The sequence below is a fragment of the Chelonia mydas genome, chromosome 2, assembly GCF_015237465.2.
Source record: "Chelonia mydas isolate rCheMyd1 chromosome 2, rCheMyd1.pri.v2, whole genome shotgun sequence".
Taxonomy (NCBI): Eukaryota; Metazoa; Chordata; order Testudines; family Cheloniidae; genus Chelonia; species Chelonia mydas.
The window spans coordinates 253,660,156-253,674,914 of NC_057850.1; the positions used below are offsets into that span (position 1 = coordinate 253,660,156).

Consider the following 14,759-nt stretch of genomic DNA (forward strand, 5'->3'; position numbering starts at 1 on the left):
AACCACCCACAATGCAGAGGAAGGCCAAAGCTCCGATACAGCAACACGGTCAAGCAAGGCCTCAAGCAATTCAGCATTCCCATTGACAACTGGGAAAATCCTGCCCATAATTGCTTAGTCTGGAGAAGCCAGGTGAAGACTGCTGCAGTCGCTGCGGAGAGCCATCAGACAGCCCAGGCTGAGGCCCCCAGGTGAGCCAGGAAGCAGAGTGTGCTCCAACCTCCATCTGGCGAGTGGACCTGTAGCCACTGTGGGAAGGTTTGCCGCTTGTGCATCGGCTCTTTTCCCATACCATCGCTAAGCACCACTGACGGACCAACTTTGTCGCATCTCCTTTCATCTGTCAAGACGTTGGACGGCCATACATCAGGGTGACGAACCACTGGCGCAAACTAGCAAGGGAAGGGGTAGATTCTCATCTCTTGCAATCTTCAAATCAGCTGGATGTCTTCCTGGGAGATATGCTTTAGCCAACCAAGGTATTGGGCTCAATACAGGAGCCTGTGTTATACAGGAGGTCCGACTAGGGAACATATGGTCCCTTCTGGCCCTGAACTCTGGGAATACACCCTTTTCCCTAGTGTGGACTTATCCTTTTAGTGAGCTGATTTACAGCAGTTGTTTGTTGAGGTAAGGGAGAACAAACCTGAGGGAACAAATAGCTCAGAGCTGCTGGGGAGGATCAGGGTCTAAACTGCCAGCTATATCATATAGTAAGGAAGCATTGGGAATACTACGACATAAGCACTTACATAGAACCTCAGTGGCTCATTTCTCTATTGCCTGCATCTGGTGTCATCGCTTACATCAGTGCAAAGTAAGCACCTCAGTGAGTTGACAGTGCTTTACGCTCACTGTGCACCGGCATGAATGATGGCGCAAGGTGCAGGGCAACAGGCAGTCAAGTCCTACAGCTTCAGAGCAATGTGCAAATGCGAGTCAATCCGGGCAACACTTGTGTGTGTGCTATAGATAGCATATAGCTATAGATGAGGGATCCAAAGCAGGAGTCATTTGCCAGAGGCCATAAAGGGAATCTAATTCAGAGCAGGGCTTAGACATCAGGAGGTCCTGGCTTCCAGCCCTCTGCTAAGACCGCACTTCTCTCTAATGTGATGCAGCAAATTCACAAGGTTCCCCAACAGAGAAGAATTACTGATGAGTGAGTTACACCCACTATTTTACCTTGGATCTGATTTTTTCTTTAAGGCGTTTAATACTCTTTATTAAAAAAAACAAACTATTTGAAAAAAATGCATATATGCAAAACCCCTTCTCCCCATAACGTATCCACATGTTCACAAAAGGGACACAAATGCGCTAAATGAAAGGTGTCATATTTCAAAGAAGAGGTTTAAATAATAAAACATTAGGCTGTGTGTTCACTGAATAGGCTTACAAAAGCACATCGCTTTCAGATCAAACCATCTCTGGAATCCTGCAGCCCTCTGAGCCATTCCACAACTCCATACGTAACTTGGGTGAGCTTCACGGCAGTTCTGGTGTGAGCCCTGCTATCGAAGCACAAGGAAAGGGGACAAACTCTGAGGAACACAAACCAGAAAAGGAGCCAACTTGCCTCTTGTGTGCACTGCTTTTACATGCTGACTTCTGTGGAAGTTACTCCTGATTTACATCTCAGTGTAAGCGAGAGCAGAATCAGGCTCAGAATCGCTAGAAGCAAGGTGCAGGCTTAAATTTAGCACCCAGCCTCATGGCAAGGTTTCTGCATCTGAAGAGCTCTTGCTGCAACTCAGCAAACTTTCTGGGTTTCTTTCCCCACTGCTGCAGATTGCCAAAATAGCAGAGTGTGAGCAGGAATGACTTCTCCTCCCCCCAATGCTACGTAATCATCGCCAGAGTGGAAATGTACATATCCATAGCAGTCTAATGGGGGTTTGAAACAATACGATTCAGCCTTCATTATCCAGACCTCAGCTGTTCAAAATACCATTAACCAAAAGGGCTATGTCCCCCGTGTTTATGGCAGAACCTAATAATGTCATCAGCTGTCCAGACCTTTCATGACATTTGGATATGGTAGATTATACGTGTTGTTGTTTTTAGGAGTCACAGCTGGCTCCATGATTTGCAACACCACAAGCTGTCACAAGGGGGAGAATGTAGGCCACAAACTGCCTCTTTCTTAGATTCCATTGGTAGAATGAATCTGACCGAGCGTTTTTGCTACCCATTGTATTCCTGCTGCCCAAGAGAGAGATAAAGCCAGCTCACAAAATGCAGAGCTTCTATGGGCTTCTCGGGCCCCAGAAGCCATTTGCTTTGGTCAGGGTAAAGGCTACCCATGTTCAAAGTGGGTTCCTTTTTAAAAACGGAGGGATTTAATTAACTCACTGATGGTTCACTGTGTATCAGATGCTACAATGCACTTTGCTCTAGAAAAATTAGACTGATCATGCCCAAATGTTTATAAAAGGCCATGCACATTGCACCAGTAAAAGAGACGTACCTGCAGCTGGACATTTTTGGTGTTCATGTCTGGAAATTTGACTCTTAGCCTCATGGGTATAATCAGGTATAAACTGGCATAGCTCTGGTGGCTTCGAGGGAGCTACACTGACTTACACCACCAGAGAATCTGGTCCAAGATATTTAAAATCAACAATACGTGCTGTCGAAACACGGATAAGAACCTGTATTTTTTCTTCTTGGAATGTCCTTTCCTGGTCTTTGAGTTGGGGAAAAATTGGATTCTCCCCCCCCAAAATTAGCCCTCCTATTAGGGTCAGCAACCTTTAGGGAACTCTGGAGAATTCTCTCAGGGGCGAGTTTTTGATGCCAGCCAAAAGATCTGGAGACCAGCGGCTAGACTCTGATCTCACTAAAGCTGGAATAACTCCATTGCCTTCTCTTGTTACTCCAGCTCAGAACCTGATCCAAGGACGAAGAAGCGAGTCTGTAGCCTGCTTCTGAAATGCATGATGGTGAATCCTCTTTTTCACCTACTGTTCTGGATAGTGTCGGAGAACCTTCACGCCCGTGGAATGAAACACAATTAATCAGAACGAGAGGTGCAAGCTAATGGGAAAGGGAAGAGAAGATGCTTTTAAAAAAGGCTTTGAACGTTAAGAAACAGAGCAACGCTATCCAAAAGCCACTTACTATCCAGTTCCCATGCTATGCCTTTGCTGGCAATCTCTTCTGGCTGGCAGGCTGCCTGTTGGTGCCTAACTGGCTTGCAGCTGATGTCACTTGTCTTGCTGACTAAAGTGCCGGGCTACAAGGATACTGGACAGAGACACTAGTATTTTCAGATCAAAACTCCTAGTCACTTTAGTTGGGGGACACTCCCAGTGTGGTTGGGTTTTTTTCAGTGTCTTTGCTGCTGTTGATTTCAAGAGAGACCAAGAGCTAAACTGCATGACAAATGTGTGAGAGCAGGCACTACGCTGTCTTCAGCTGAGGCCCAGAGCTAGCAGTCATTAGTCTGAAGCAAGTCTGGCTGATCTTGGGAGTAACCTGCAAGCCCCACTTACCTGCGGAAGCAATCCTGCCACAGCCGACACAAACAGAGCACTCAGAGCCTAGGACAGGCAAAGAGCAAAATTCCATACCAAGTTCATTGCAGATGCTGGCAAGCAGAGCTGACTGATCTGTTCAGCGCATAGGTACCACAGTGAAGAGTGCTATTAAAAAAAATCCACCTTAGACAGATAAATATCAGTGTGCTACTTCTGGCCACTTAAATTAATTACAGACACTTAGCTTTAGCCCCCCTGGTTTCATAAAGCAGAACTTAAGGATGAACTTAATATGGTGAAAAATGTCCTATATTTACAGATAAAGAGAGCATCATTCAGATACAGGGCCTGATTCAACGAACTCCCACTGCAACTCATGGGTGTTTTGCCCATATTAAGACTGCAGCATTGGAGCGCCATAGCGTGCAAACAATTGCCTGGACAGTATTAAAAGGTTATGAGAACCCATTTCTTGTTGACTCTTACCACCAGGAATTTGCTGAAATACAAACTTTCAGTCCTTTGCAATATAAGGTTCAACTCTATTTCTCACCCTCTCCTGCAAGTGCTAAGGAAATAAAACAATCTGGGAGAATAGCTACATAATGACGCCCCAGCTGCATTTCAAATCACTGGAGCTACTGTTGGATTCTCCTCTGCTGCACTCCAAAAGTATTTTGAATGTCTTGCTTTAGTTCTTCTCTTGCTTCTGCTGCCTCAAAGCTTGTAGGAAGATCTCCTTCACCTGGCCCATTGTCTCTTGGTACAGTTTGAAGTCTTCCTCTTTCATGTTCACAGTGCTCTCCAGGGCAGTCTTCAAGGCTTCATTCTCATCCAGCTGGATCACAAGCCTATGTGAATGCAAAGGGGAAATTTTCATTCCCACTGCGGCGTGCTGGAGCAGCCGCAAGGACAGAAACACATGCTCACTGGGAATCTTACAACAGGAGTGGGAAATATCAGGCTTTTAAGCGTTTGTTTCCCATCCCCTTGATACAAAGGGGGATAGTCTGAAGTCGGGATTCTTTACCCTGATATCGCTGAGAACTATTTTGCCACTGACAAACATCCAACTCCCATTAACATTCATCAGATCGATGGGTAATAAAAGGCTCCTTTCTTCTTAGTGGTTTATGTATACTTAGCATTCATGAAGCTGTGTTGGTATAATTATTAAGAGATTTTAAGATGGGAGTGGATGACAGGAGATGGATTACTCGATAATTTCCCTGCTCTGTTCATTTCCTCTGAAGCATCTGGCCCAGGCCACTGTCAGAAGACAGGACGCAGGGCTAGATGGACCATTGGTCTGACCCAGCATGGCCGTTCTTATGCTGCTGTCAGATTCCCGCCAACAAAGACAAAAGCACAGGGTAAATCAGAGAAGCTCCCACTGGAGCTGATTTACACCAACTGAGGATGTGGCCCAGAGAATCATGACCCTAAAAGTGGGGTTGGTTTAATCTACATGAGGATGGGCTAATCTTAGCCCCATTTCAAAGAAGTTGAATACGAAAAGAAAAGCCATACCTTGTAGTCAGTTCTTCTATCTGAGATTTTAGTGGCACCTCTGAGAGTTGTGCTGCAGTGAGATCTTTCCTATCGCTTGCAGTCAAGGTATGTCGGGAGCTATTAGCAGACTGACCTGTAAATTTAATCACAGCATGGAGTTCCGTTACAGGACAAAGGCAATTCTTTGCAGTCAACAGCACACGGCTTTACAGTAGAACTCAGGAGATGGCGGATAAATAATAGGAGTGGTTTGGTCAGTCTGAGTACATGCATTCATTTAATGTAAATAAATAGGGTAGATTTCTGTAATCTCCTTTCAGTGAAATTGTAAACATGATTAGTGGTGAGTTGAGCAAGGGAAGAATAAAATGATTCTATATAAAATAATGTGCAAGTGGCCAAACCCCTGGGAGGTGTGAACGGAATGTGACTATTTTTTAAGCTTATCTTGAAACTGTATTTCACTCCGTACTATAGTGACTGGTGCTCTCTAAATATCCGAGAGAAATGAATATCTGTGTGTTATTCATAAAGCACTTTGGGATCTTCACAATGAAAGCAATTATGGCGTCAGTTCAGGAAAGTACTTAAGCATGTGCTTAAAGTTACATGCTTTCCTGAACTGGGGCCTGTATGAACATGAATGTTCCCAACAATTAAAATAGACAGGGAAACTAATTGCCAAATGACAGGTTTCAGAGTAACAGCCGTGTTAGTCTGTATTCGCAAAAAGAAAAGAAGGACTTGTGGCACCTTCGAGACTAACGAAAGCTTATGCTCAAATAAATTGGTTAGTCTCTAAGGTGCCACAAGTCCTCCTTTTCTAATTGCCAAAGCAATTCTGAAAGGTGCTAGGTCTTGATCCTTCCTTTTGGAAATGCAGCACTTGGTGAGTGGGGAGGGAAGTAAAATACATGAGAAAAACTTCAGAGTGGAGAAGATGCCTTTGTCTTGCTATCTTATCTCAGAACTGATCAGCAAACACTACAGTCATTACCTATACCCCCACTGGATTTTACTCAGCAAACTGCTCTCCATTTTTTTTCTTTGAACAAGGAAAACAAAAACAAAAACAGGAGCAATTTTAGAGACAAACAAATGTGTTGCTTTCGTATTATACCAACAATGCTCTGCTAGCTCTAGTACCTACATTCTCTGCCTGCGAGAGAATAAAAGCATTAACATTTGCAATTAGATCAGCTCTTCCCAATTTAGCACTTTGAATAAGGAAAGGGAACATTAATGGGTACTGTAGTCTCTCCTTTATGCAGTTGGTTTTCCTGAATTATCTGGCAGAAACACCATTAGGAGAAACTAAGTTCTCTGCTAAAGGGGTATTTTTAAGATTTGTCGATTTGCTGCTTGTATAAACTCCAGAGTTTGTTCACATCACTAGGAGGGCCTGAGAACAATTTGAAAAAACAAAACAAAACAAAACAAAAGCCCAACAGTCTTTGGTGAATAGGGTTGCAATCCATTCAGGTTATGTTTAGGCCCAGAGCCTCAAAGGTATTTTTAGGGTCCCTGTTCCCATTGATTTCAATACCTTTATGTACCAATTCCTGTCATTTAATAGCTATGATATGAGTCTTTATTTAAACAAAATGCTGATTTGGTCCTGAAGTATACAGTGATAATGAGCTAACTTTTAATATACACAGAAACTTTCATCCCAAAGTGCCTTACAAACTGATATGCACAGGCTGTGCTTCATCCAACTATGAAATGCCGACAGCTCTGGGGTGAAGCACAGAACTGTTAACGTAGCACAATAACTGGATAAAATGGCTTAGGACAGGAAGTGCAGAAAACCATCTCTATTTGTGACTCCAGGGGAAATTTAAGTGGGTAGCATATAGCAATACATCTAAGGGCACAAGCGGTCAGGACCTCTGTTTTACATCTCCTCCAAAAGATAGCCCCTTCGGCACCACAATGCACTCTAATAGTTTATGGAGACATGGACTCAGAGGGAGAAGAGCGACATCCAGTGAATAACCAACACCACTCCCTGCATCGTATAGACATTCCTTAGAGCTTTCTCAGCTAAATATGGACCTAACCAAGTACACCACACCTAGATCAGATGAACTGCAGAGAAGTGTGCTATGGCCGCAATAAAATCTCTCCCTTCCATCAAAACCAAGCAAACTACTCCAGGCCTAAAGAGCAAAAGGAAGTGTGTGTAGGGAGAGGAGAGAGATGGACAATGTACAGAGAACATAATGAACCAAAAAGAAAAGGAGTACTTGTAGCACCTTAGAGACTAACAAATTTATCTGAGCATAAGCTTTCGTGAGCTACAGCTCACTTCATCGGATGCATTCAGTGGAAAATGAATGCATCCGATGAAGTGAGCTGTAGCTCACGAAAGCTTATGCTCAAATAAATCTGTTAGTCTCTAAGATGCCACAAGTACTCCTTTTCTTTTTGTGAATACAGACTAACACGTCTGCTACTCTGAACCAGTTAGGCAAGAAGGAGATGAGTTCCTTACCAAAGAGAAGTTCTGATCCCTGGTAACATCCTCTATATATTTAAAGTATATACAAAAAGGGAAACTATTGTTAAAGTTTCCATAAGAATATATGCAGTTTTATTGTTTTTAGACATTTTATAGGATTATAGTCCATAAGTAATAAAAGGATCTAATCAAGGAAATAAAAATTTTACAATCCACAATGAACTTTTCTTCTTTAACTTTGTTAGTGAGGCTTTCATATTTATAGCAGCAGATTATCATGTTTTAGTGGTAATAAATGACACAGAATCTAATTACTTAAAGACCAGCAATAGTTTTTCATAGACACTGACAGGCCTTACATTGGGATGTATCATTTAATTCTGTTCTCAATTTAACCTTCAGCTGAACCTTTCACGCGAAACAGCAGAGAGAATACAGTGTTAGAATTGGTGGCCCTGATCCTGCAAAGGCTTGCACAGTGTGGGTGAAATCCTGGCCCCACTGAAGTCAACGGGAAACTCCCCAAGTCGGGCTGGAATTTCTTCGTTAGTAATTCCACTGGCTTCAGCAGAACTGAGTGTGTGAAGTTAAGCACACATATAAGTCTGCACAAGCTCGGGGTTCTAGATGTTATTCACATTTCCTGGCTACCAAATGTGGAAGTGGACTAGATGACAGACACTCCCTAGCACTCCTGATACCATGCCGCTCCTCACCTGTTTTGTTCCTCGGGAGGGGTTTCTGGGTGTTTGCATTCTTCCCTGCATCCATTTTCATTTTTTCAAGACGCTGCTCCAAAATGACTGATCGACGTCGCTCTTCTTGAAGTTTCTTCTCAGCTTCCAAAACTTTATCGCTGCTTTCGACCACCCTGATGTTCAAAACAAGTGTTTAGGTTTTTTTTATGCTCAGGCTATCAGGACTCCAGTACTGTCCAGTCTTAGTTCCAAATTTTGCCCTTGGATGCACAGCTCACAATAAGATGAATGGATGCATGCGCTCGTCTCCCAAGGGCAGATATTCCAGATATTCATCCAAAAGGCATCCGCCATGTTTGCAAGATGGAGTTGGCTAATGAGCATGGGGTTCAATTATATTTTATAAAGAATTGTTTTATTGATGGAAGTTGCCCAGGTCCCTCAACAATGGACACCACTGTAAGCTTCCCATACAAATAACCACTGATGTTACAGGTTGTTGAGGGCAGACCAATAATTATACAGGTAACAAACTGCTTCTATTTTTAATGCATTGGACTAGCATAGAAGCAAAAGTCATAAAAATGGTCTAACAGCATTATCTGACATTTACTTGTTCTGGTCTCCTTTGTAAATAGCGAACATTTCCACAAGCATCTCCTTGAAAGGAAGAGAAACTCATAGACTTCAAGGCCAAAAGGGACCATCACGATCATCTAGTCTGACTCCTGCATGCTGCAGGCCACAGCACCTCGCCCACCCGCTCCTGGATGTTGCCTTTTATTACCTCAGCCACTCGAAAATACTTTGGAAGAAAGTGCATGGGCCTGAAGGTAATGAGACACCATGAGACTTTACACAGCAGTTAATGGGCAGCATGCAGTGCTGAGCTGTTGAAGGTCATTCAGTGGGAACACGTCTTTATTTCATACTTATCCCATGCAGCATCTTAAGCGATTAATCAGAAAATCTCACACAGGACCACAGGAGCTGCCAAACTGCATCAGACCAATGGTGCATCCTACCTAGGGCTGTGGCTGATACCAAATGATTCATGGGAAGTTGTCAAAACTATAATGAACCTCACCTATTGTACAGTGCTATACAAAGGAAGAGCAATTTCCTTCTTGACCTCTGGGGGTGATCGCTGCTTACTTCTTGAAACAATAGATTTGGTTATTTTTATTACTCCCTTAGCCTGCGTAGCTAAAAGTGTTATAATAAGCATAAAATTATACAGTTCCTTTAGCAATCCATCCAGAGTAGGAGAGACTCTGACCTCTTGTAGCAGTGAATCTCCACAGGCTGCTGACATACTGCATAAAATAGTGTATCTTTTTAGTGGTTCTAAATTCACTGCCCTTTCATTTAATCGAGTGTGCCCTAGCTCTCATATTAGACAGAAGGGGTGACAGTGAGGCACTGATCCGTTTTTGCAAGAGCTTCCACCAATATGAATAACTCAAATCAAGTCCCCCCAGCTGTTCTCTTTTATGAAATCAGGGTTCAATCCTGCAAATATTTACTATTGAGTATAGTTTCATTGACTTCAGAAAGTACCATGTTTAGTGGTTAAGTGTTCGCACAATGGAGTCCTAAATCATGGCAATCTGTGCAGTCTCTCATCAAGTCCCACTTACCTAACCACTTCCATTGCTCTTTCTTGACCTTAACCTTATCTACATTACTTGAGTTTAGGCAACCTATCCCCCAAGTGTGTCGGGGGGAAGTGGAGTTAACCATTTTTCTATACATTAATGGTAAAAATATTAATGGAACAATATAATATTATCCAGAGGTCTTGTAAGTGAATTTTGTGAGACTTTTGCAATAAGTCTTGGGAGAGCCCATGATAATGTGTGAGGATTGTGGAGTTGCAGTGACCATTATATGGTACACATCACCATTAGCTGTGAATTTCATTGACTCTGGTGGTTTTGGTCATTATTTCATGTTAATTTGAGCCTAATCCTGCAAACACTTACACGTTTATCCTTACCTACTCAAGCAGTCCCTTGAAGTCATTGGGACTCCATGCGTGAGTACAGTTGCCTGTGTGTGTTTACAGGCTCGGCCTGTAAAGAAACAGTGAGTGATACCTACCTTTTTAAAGTTTGAAATTGTATATATAGCTGTCTACAGTGGAGTGCACACACCAAAATATAGGCAAGTGGAATAACACACAATATTCAATGTAAAATAAGTAAAGAAAGCAAACAAACTTACTGCACTACAAAGCAGTCAAAAATTTAGTGTGTAGACTAGAGAGAGTTTAAGATTTAGAGCATAGGACTGGGAGTCAAAACTTCTGGATTTTATTCATGTGCAAAAAAAAATGCATCTTGAATGTTTCTAAAGAGCAAAGGGTATGTTTACTTCACCCTCTTGTAACTCAATCAGATTAATGGGTTTTACTAAAACTTCCAGAAAAAAAAAAAAAAAGAGAGTTGCCATTACATTGAAGTGACGCATGGGAAATATCAGCTGGAAAGGAGAATTACCGAGCAAGTTATGAGCATGTGAAAAACAAAGGGTTTGGAATGGAAGTTGGACTAGAATTGAAACTAGAGCATTTGCTGCTGCTAAGTACTGTAATATTACTGCATGCATAGTACTGCAGACACACCAATACACCAAATTCTGGGCCTAACAAGCTTGATGATGTCTCTGTTTTTTTCTGCCCTTCATTCCAACAGGACGAAAAGGAAGTAATTCATTATATGGTGAGCAAAGCAAAAAGTACCCACTAAAAACAAAATATCACACCAACTATATCTGATGGCATGCTGGGTTACATACTACAGAGCGTTTCAAATGCCTGTAGGTCTAAGGACTTCTTAACCACTATAATAATATCACAAAGGGAAATATCAAAATCAGCTGCTACCTTTTCTGCAGGACAGTGACTAGTTCTGTAAGCCTGTCTCTTTCCACCTCAGCAGCATGGCAAAGAGCCTTGTACTCTGTGATCTGTGTCTGCAACACTTTCAGATCTGAGCTCTCGGTGTCAGCAATCCTAAGAAACAGCAAAAACTTTAGGGATCAGTTTATTTCCCATGATTGAAAGCAACTGAAACAAAGACAGGCTTGAAAAATGTACCAAATGCCTACGAGCCTTGGGACTAAGCCTAGTAGCCAGGGTACAAAACAGAGGTGCCACCAATCTCTGCGCCCACTGACTCCAACCACCACCCAGCCTGCACTATGGAGAAATAAAACAGTTGTGGGACTTCACTTAGAAGGGCCTCTCACCCCTTGCTGGCTAAGCTTCTTTCTCCCACTTCAAATCTCTCCCTCAAAACCACAGGTCTTTTGTTAAACCTTCCAATGCTGATCTACTCACCAACACCTGCTCCCGTCCCAGTGCTACAACCCATTGTAGTGAGACTGTTCTTGTATTCTGCAAAGCACTGGGCATACCTACAACCATCTATTAAATAACAGCATTTCGGCTGGCAATGATTTTCCCCAACAGAAAGGCTTCAAACATTAGTGCAGGGGATTTACATTCTTTTGCCTGCAATCTGATGCAAGAAGCCAGGCAGATATCCCAGGTACCCCATCGAGCGCTTCCCTCCCATTGACATACACAGGAATGTCTAGGGCAGATGCCTGTACTGCGAGCACTGGGAGGTGGGATAGAAACCCAGCATTTATTTTCAGAAACTGAGAGAACACAAACAAGAGCTAGCCTGAGCCAAAACACTGTGATGTGATCAACTAGAGAGGAGCATTTCTGCTACAAAGATCAGGGCCCCTCACTAGGTGTAGGGTCATTAGCTGATGCAGACAGGGCTAAGAGTATGCTGGTCTCTGTCTGGTGGATGCCAATGAAATTCTCCTCACACCTATACAAAAGACTGTAAACGTACCTCCCCGATGCAACACTGTTACTTGGAGGCGAAGGCTTTGTAGCTGCAGATTCTACAAGTGTGTGTCCCATCTTAGACACAGTGCTATGAGGAAGAAAACAAACAACTCTACGTCAGCCGTGTAATGAAGTTTGAGAACCCCTGCTCTACATAATAAAGTCCTAGGTCTGGTACGGTCTGTGGTCCTACAATGTGTGTGTTCATCACTGCCCTCTACTGGACAGAATGTCAGACCAGCTTATGTTTCAGAGTAGCAGCCGTGTTTGTCTGTATTCACAAAAAGAAAAGAAATACTTGTGGAACCTTAGAGACTAACCAATTTATCTGAGCATAAGCTTTCGTGAGCTACAGCTCACTTCATCGGATGCAAGCTTATGTGCATGTGATCATGTCTCCCCTGCTTGGGGCTGCCGCCAACAGGAGTAAAGTAAGCTACAGTGCTACAGAACAAGCACAAATCTCTCAAGGGTGACAGCTGGTTAATCCTTTTCAAGACTAGGTAAGGCTGGTAATGACAACAGTGCTCTGAGCACAAATGAAGTATTTCAGGTTTGGAATTCCCTAGGGTTGTCTGTATCCCCTCTTTATAGCATTTTTCGTTTGATCTTTTCTGTAAGTAAAAGAAGATCCACTTTCAATTTTTTTTAAATAAATGGAAAGGATCGTGCATCAAAATATTAATAGTAAGGGAGCGAGCAGTGCCCATTAAGCTAACAACAGCTCTTGCAGGGCTTGGCCTTGTTCAGTGCACACCTGGGTATATAAGTATTTTCTTTACATAGCTATGTGTTAGGCTAAAGTTAATGCATTGCACCTGGGTGCTTTTATAAAGTGCTTATCAAAGTCAGGAAGCTTACTTAGCCTAATTTTACTGGTGGCCTTCCTCCTGTGAAGAAAGAGTTGAAGCAATTTGGATAATATACAGATAATATACAGGTTTGACACCTAAAAGCACGAAAACTTGTTTTGGGGAGTTACAAGTGAGAGAATCAAAATCATAGGGGCCATACCTCTGGAGACACTTCTACTCCACAATAAACCACGGCTCCCAAATCAGGGCCGTACCAACAGTGTGAGGGGAAGTGCTTTAGCTGCAGAAGGATCTTTATGTCCTTTCTAAGCTACAAGCCAGTACAAAGCAATATGCTCACAACACACACACAAAGATTGTGATCCTGCTTCCATTAAAGTCAATGCAGAAACTTACCATTGACATCAAAGGAAGCAGGATCAGACCCAAATCTATCCAAAGCAAAAATTGTTCACAGTTTTATTTAACCTCAGCGGTCTATTTGCTTCAACTACAACAGGTGCACGAGCAAGGATATTTTATGAAAACCCTGCTGGCCTGAGTCTCAGTTGCACAAAGGCCACTTTGTACCACACTAGCAGTGCACAGGAGCCGGTAAGTGGTTGCTAACATAATTTACTCGCATTTGTATTGCACCTTGACACACTGCCAGAGTGCTGTAAAGCAGCCCAAGCGTAAATGAGACTCAGACCCTGTATTTGTTGCAGAATGACCATGGTAAACAAAAAGAAAGCTCCTTAGGTAGGGTTGGTTGGTGGGTACTCAAGAAAAACAGGTTACTGGATCTCTTAAATCCTTCTAATTTCTGTGATGAAATCCTACCCAAAGCAGCTTTATTGATTTATACAATACACAACTGATTTATAGCTTATGTAAAACAGAATTTCATATTAATTTTCAAGGCCACCTACAGAAGCCTGCCCATTAGCTGCCCTGTTTCTCTCAGTGACAAAACCAATGGCACTTAAGCCAACCATGGGAATATTATCTGAGTCAGAGAGAGAATGAGCTGTACTATAAACATGCCAAATGCATAATATCGGTGGATAAGTGGATCTTTCTGTGTCCCAGGACAAATGTCTAAGTGATAACATGATTAAGAGATTCCCTTATAATGCAAATGAGCTGCCACAGTTGTCTTGAAGCTGCAGTATTCTTTTGAATAATTCATATCTATTTTAAAGACTTAAATTAAGGTTTTTTTACCAAGCAGACCCGATCCTTCCAACATGATCGCCTGCTGATGCTGGTGGTTTGATTAGAGTAAAACTCTGGTCTTCTAAGTGCTCTGAAGATGGTGTATCTGCAACATCTGAACTGCCCTCCTCAGTGGTCTCTTTCTTCTGATGCTGCAGAAGCAAAATAGAAAGCCAATCATGCTTTGTGCAGGTTTGGCTCAGCTAATGCAGCAGACCAGAACTGGACCCAGAGCTGATACGAGTTTTTGGTTTATAAGGTTTCATGGGAACCTTTGGTTCCTGTCCATCGGGGGAAGTTTCTACTCCAGGAGTTCCACTTTGAGGTTCAGGTTTGAACAACCCCCCCTCCCCGCCCCCAAAATTTTAAGTGAATCAATTGAAACTCCAGTTTCATATCAAACCATAATCTGGGTCCACAAAATTAATATGTATTCTGCTCCAAGTTCTCTCTCTCCGGTACTTATACGGCTCCCATGACTGCAGTTTCTGAGCACCTCACACTCTTTAATGTAATTATCATCCTAACACCGATGTAAAATAAGCCAGTGTAAAATAAGCCCATTAAAATGTCTCCATTTTACAGATGGGGAACAAAGAGGCTATGTAGCTGGCCCAAGGTCCCTCAGGAAGTATTTGGTGGAGCAGGGAATTGAACCCAGATGTCTGAAAACCTAGGTTAGTGCCCTAACCACTAGACCATCCAAGATTGCAAGGCATCCCA

At 42.7% G+C, this 14,759-nt stretch overlaps 1 protein-coding gene across 8 annotated transcripts in view; it reads right to left on the reverse strand.

Annotated features, from left to right (window-relative positions):
* Nucleotides 1-1,196: 1,196 nt before the first annotated feature.
* Nucleotides 1,197-14,759, reverse strand: part of CCDC13 (coiled-coil domain containing 13) — a 37,393-nt gene continuing 23,830 nt past the window's right edge. For 6 of the 8 annotated variants that reach the window (XM_043541672.1, XM_043541669.1, XM_043541667.1 and 3 more), the window contains 6 exons: nucleotides 14,046-14,191; nucleotides 12,029-12,112; nucleotides 11,044-11,172; nucleotides 8,175-8,329; nucleotides 5,013-5,127; nucleotides 1,197-4,333 (listed from right to left, as the gene is read on the reverse strand). In XM_043541672.1, coding sequence (XP_043397607.1) covers nucleotides 4,174-4,333; nucleotides 5,013-5,127; nucleotides 8,175-8,329; nucleotides 11,044-11,172; nucleotides 12,029-12,112; nucleotides 14,046-14,191 — 789 coding nt within the window. In that variant the 3' untranslated portion in view covers nucleotides 1,197-4,173. The remainder of the gene's footprint in view (nucleotides 4,334-5,012; nucleotides 5,128-8,174; nucleotides 8,330-11,043; nucleotides 11,173-12,028; nucleotides 12,113-14,045; nucleotides 14,192-14,759) is intronic. The other 2 variants (XM_037891225.2, XR_006289159.1) reach the window with 2 other exon arrangements.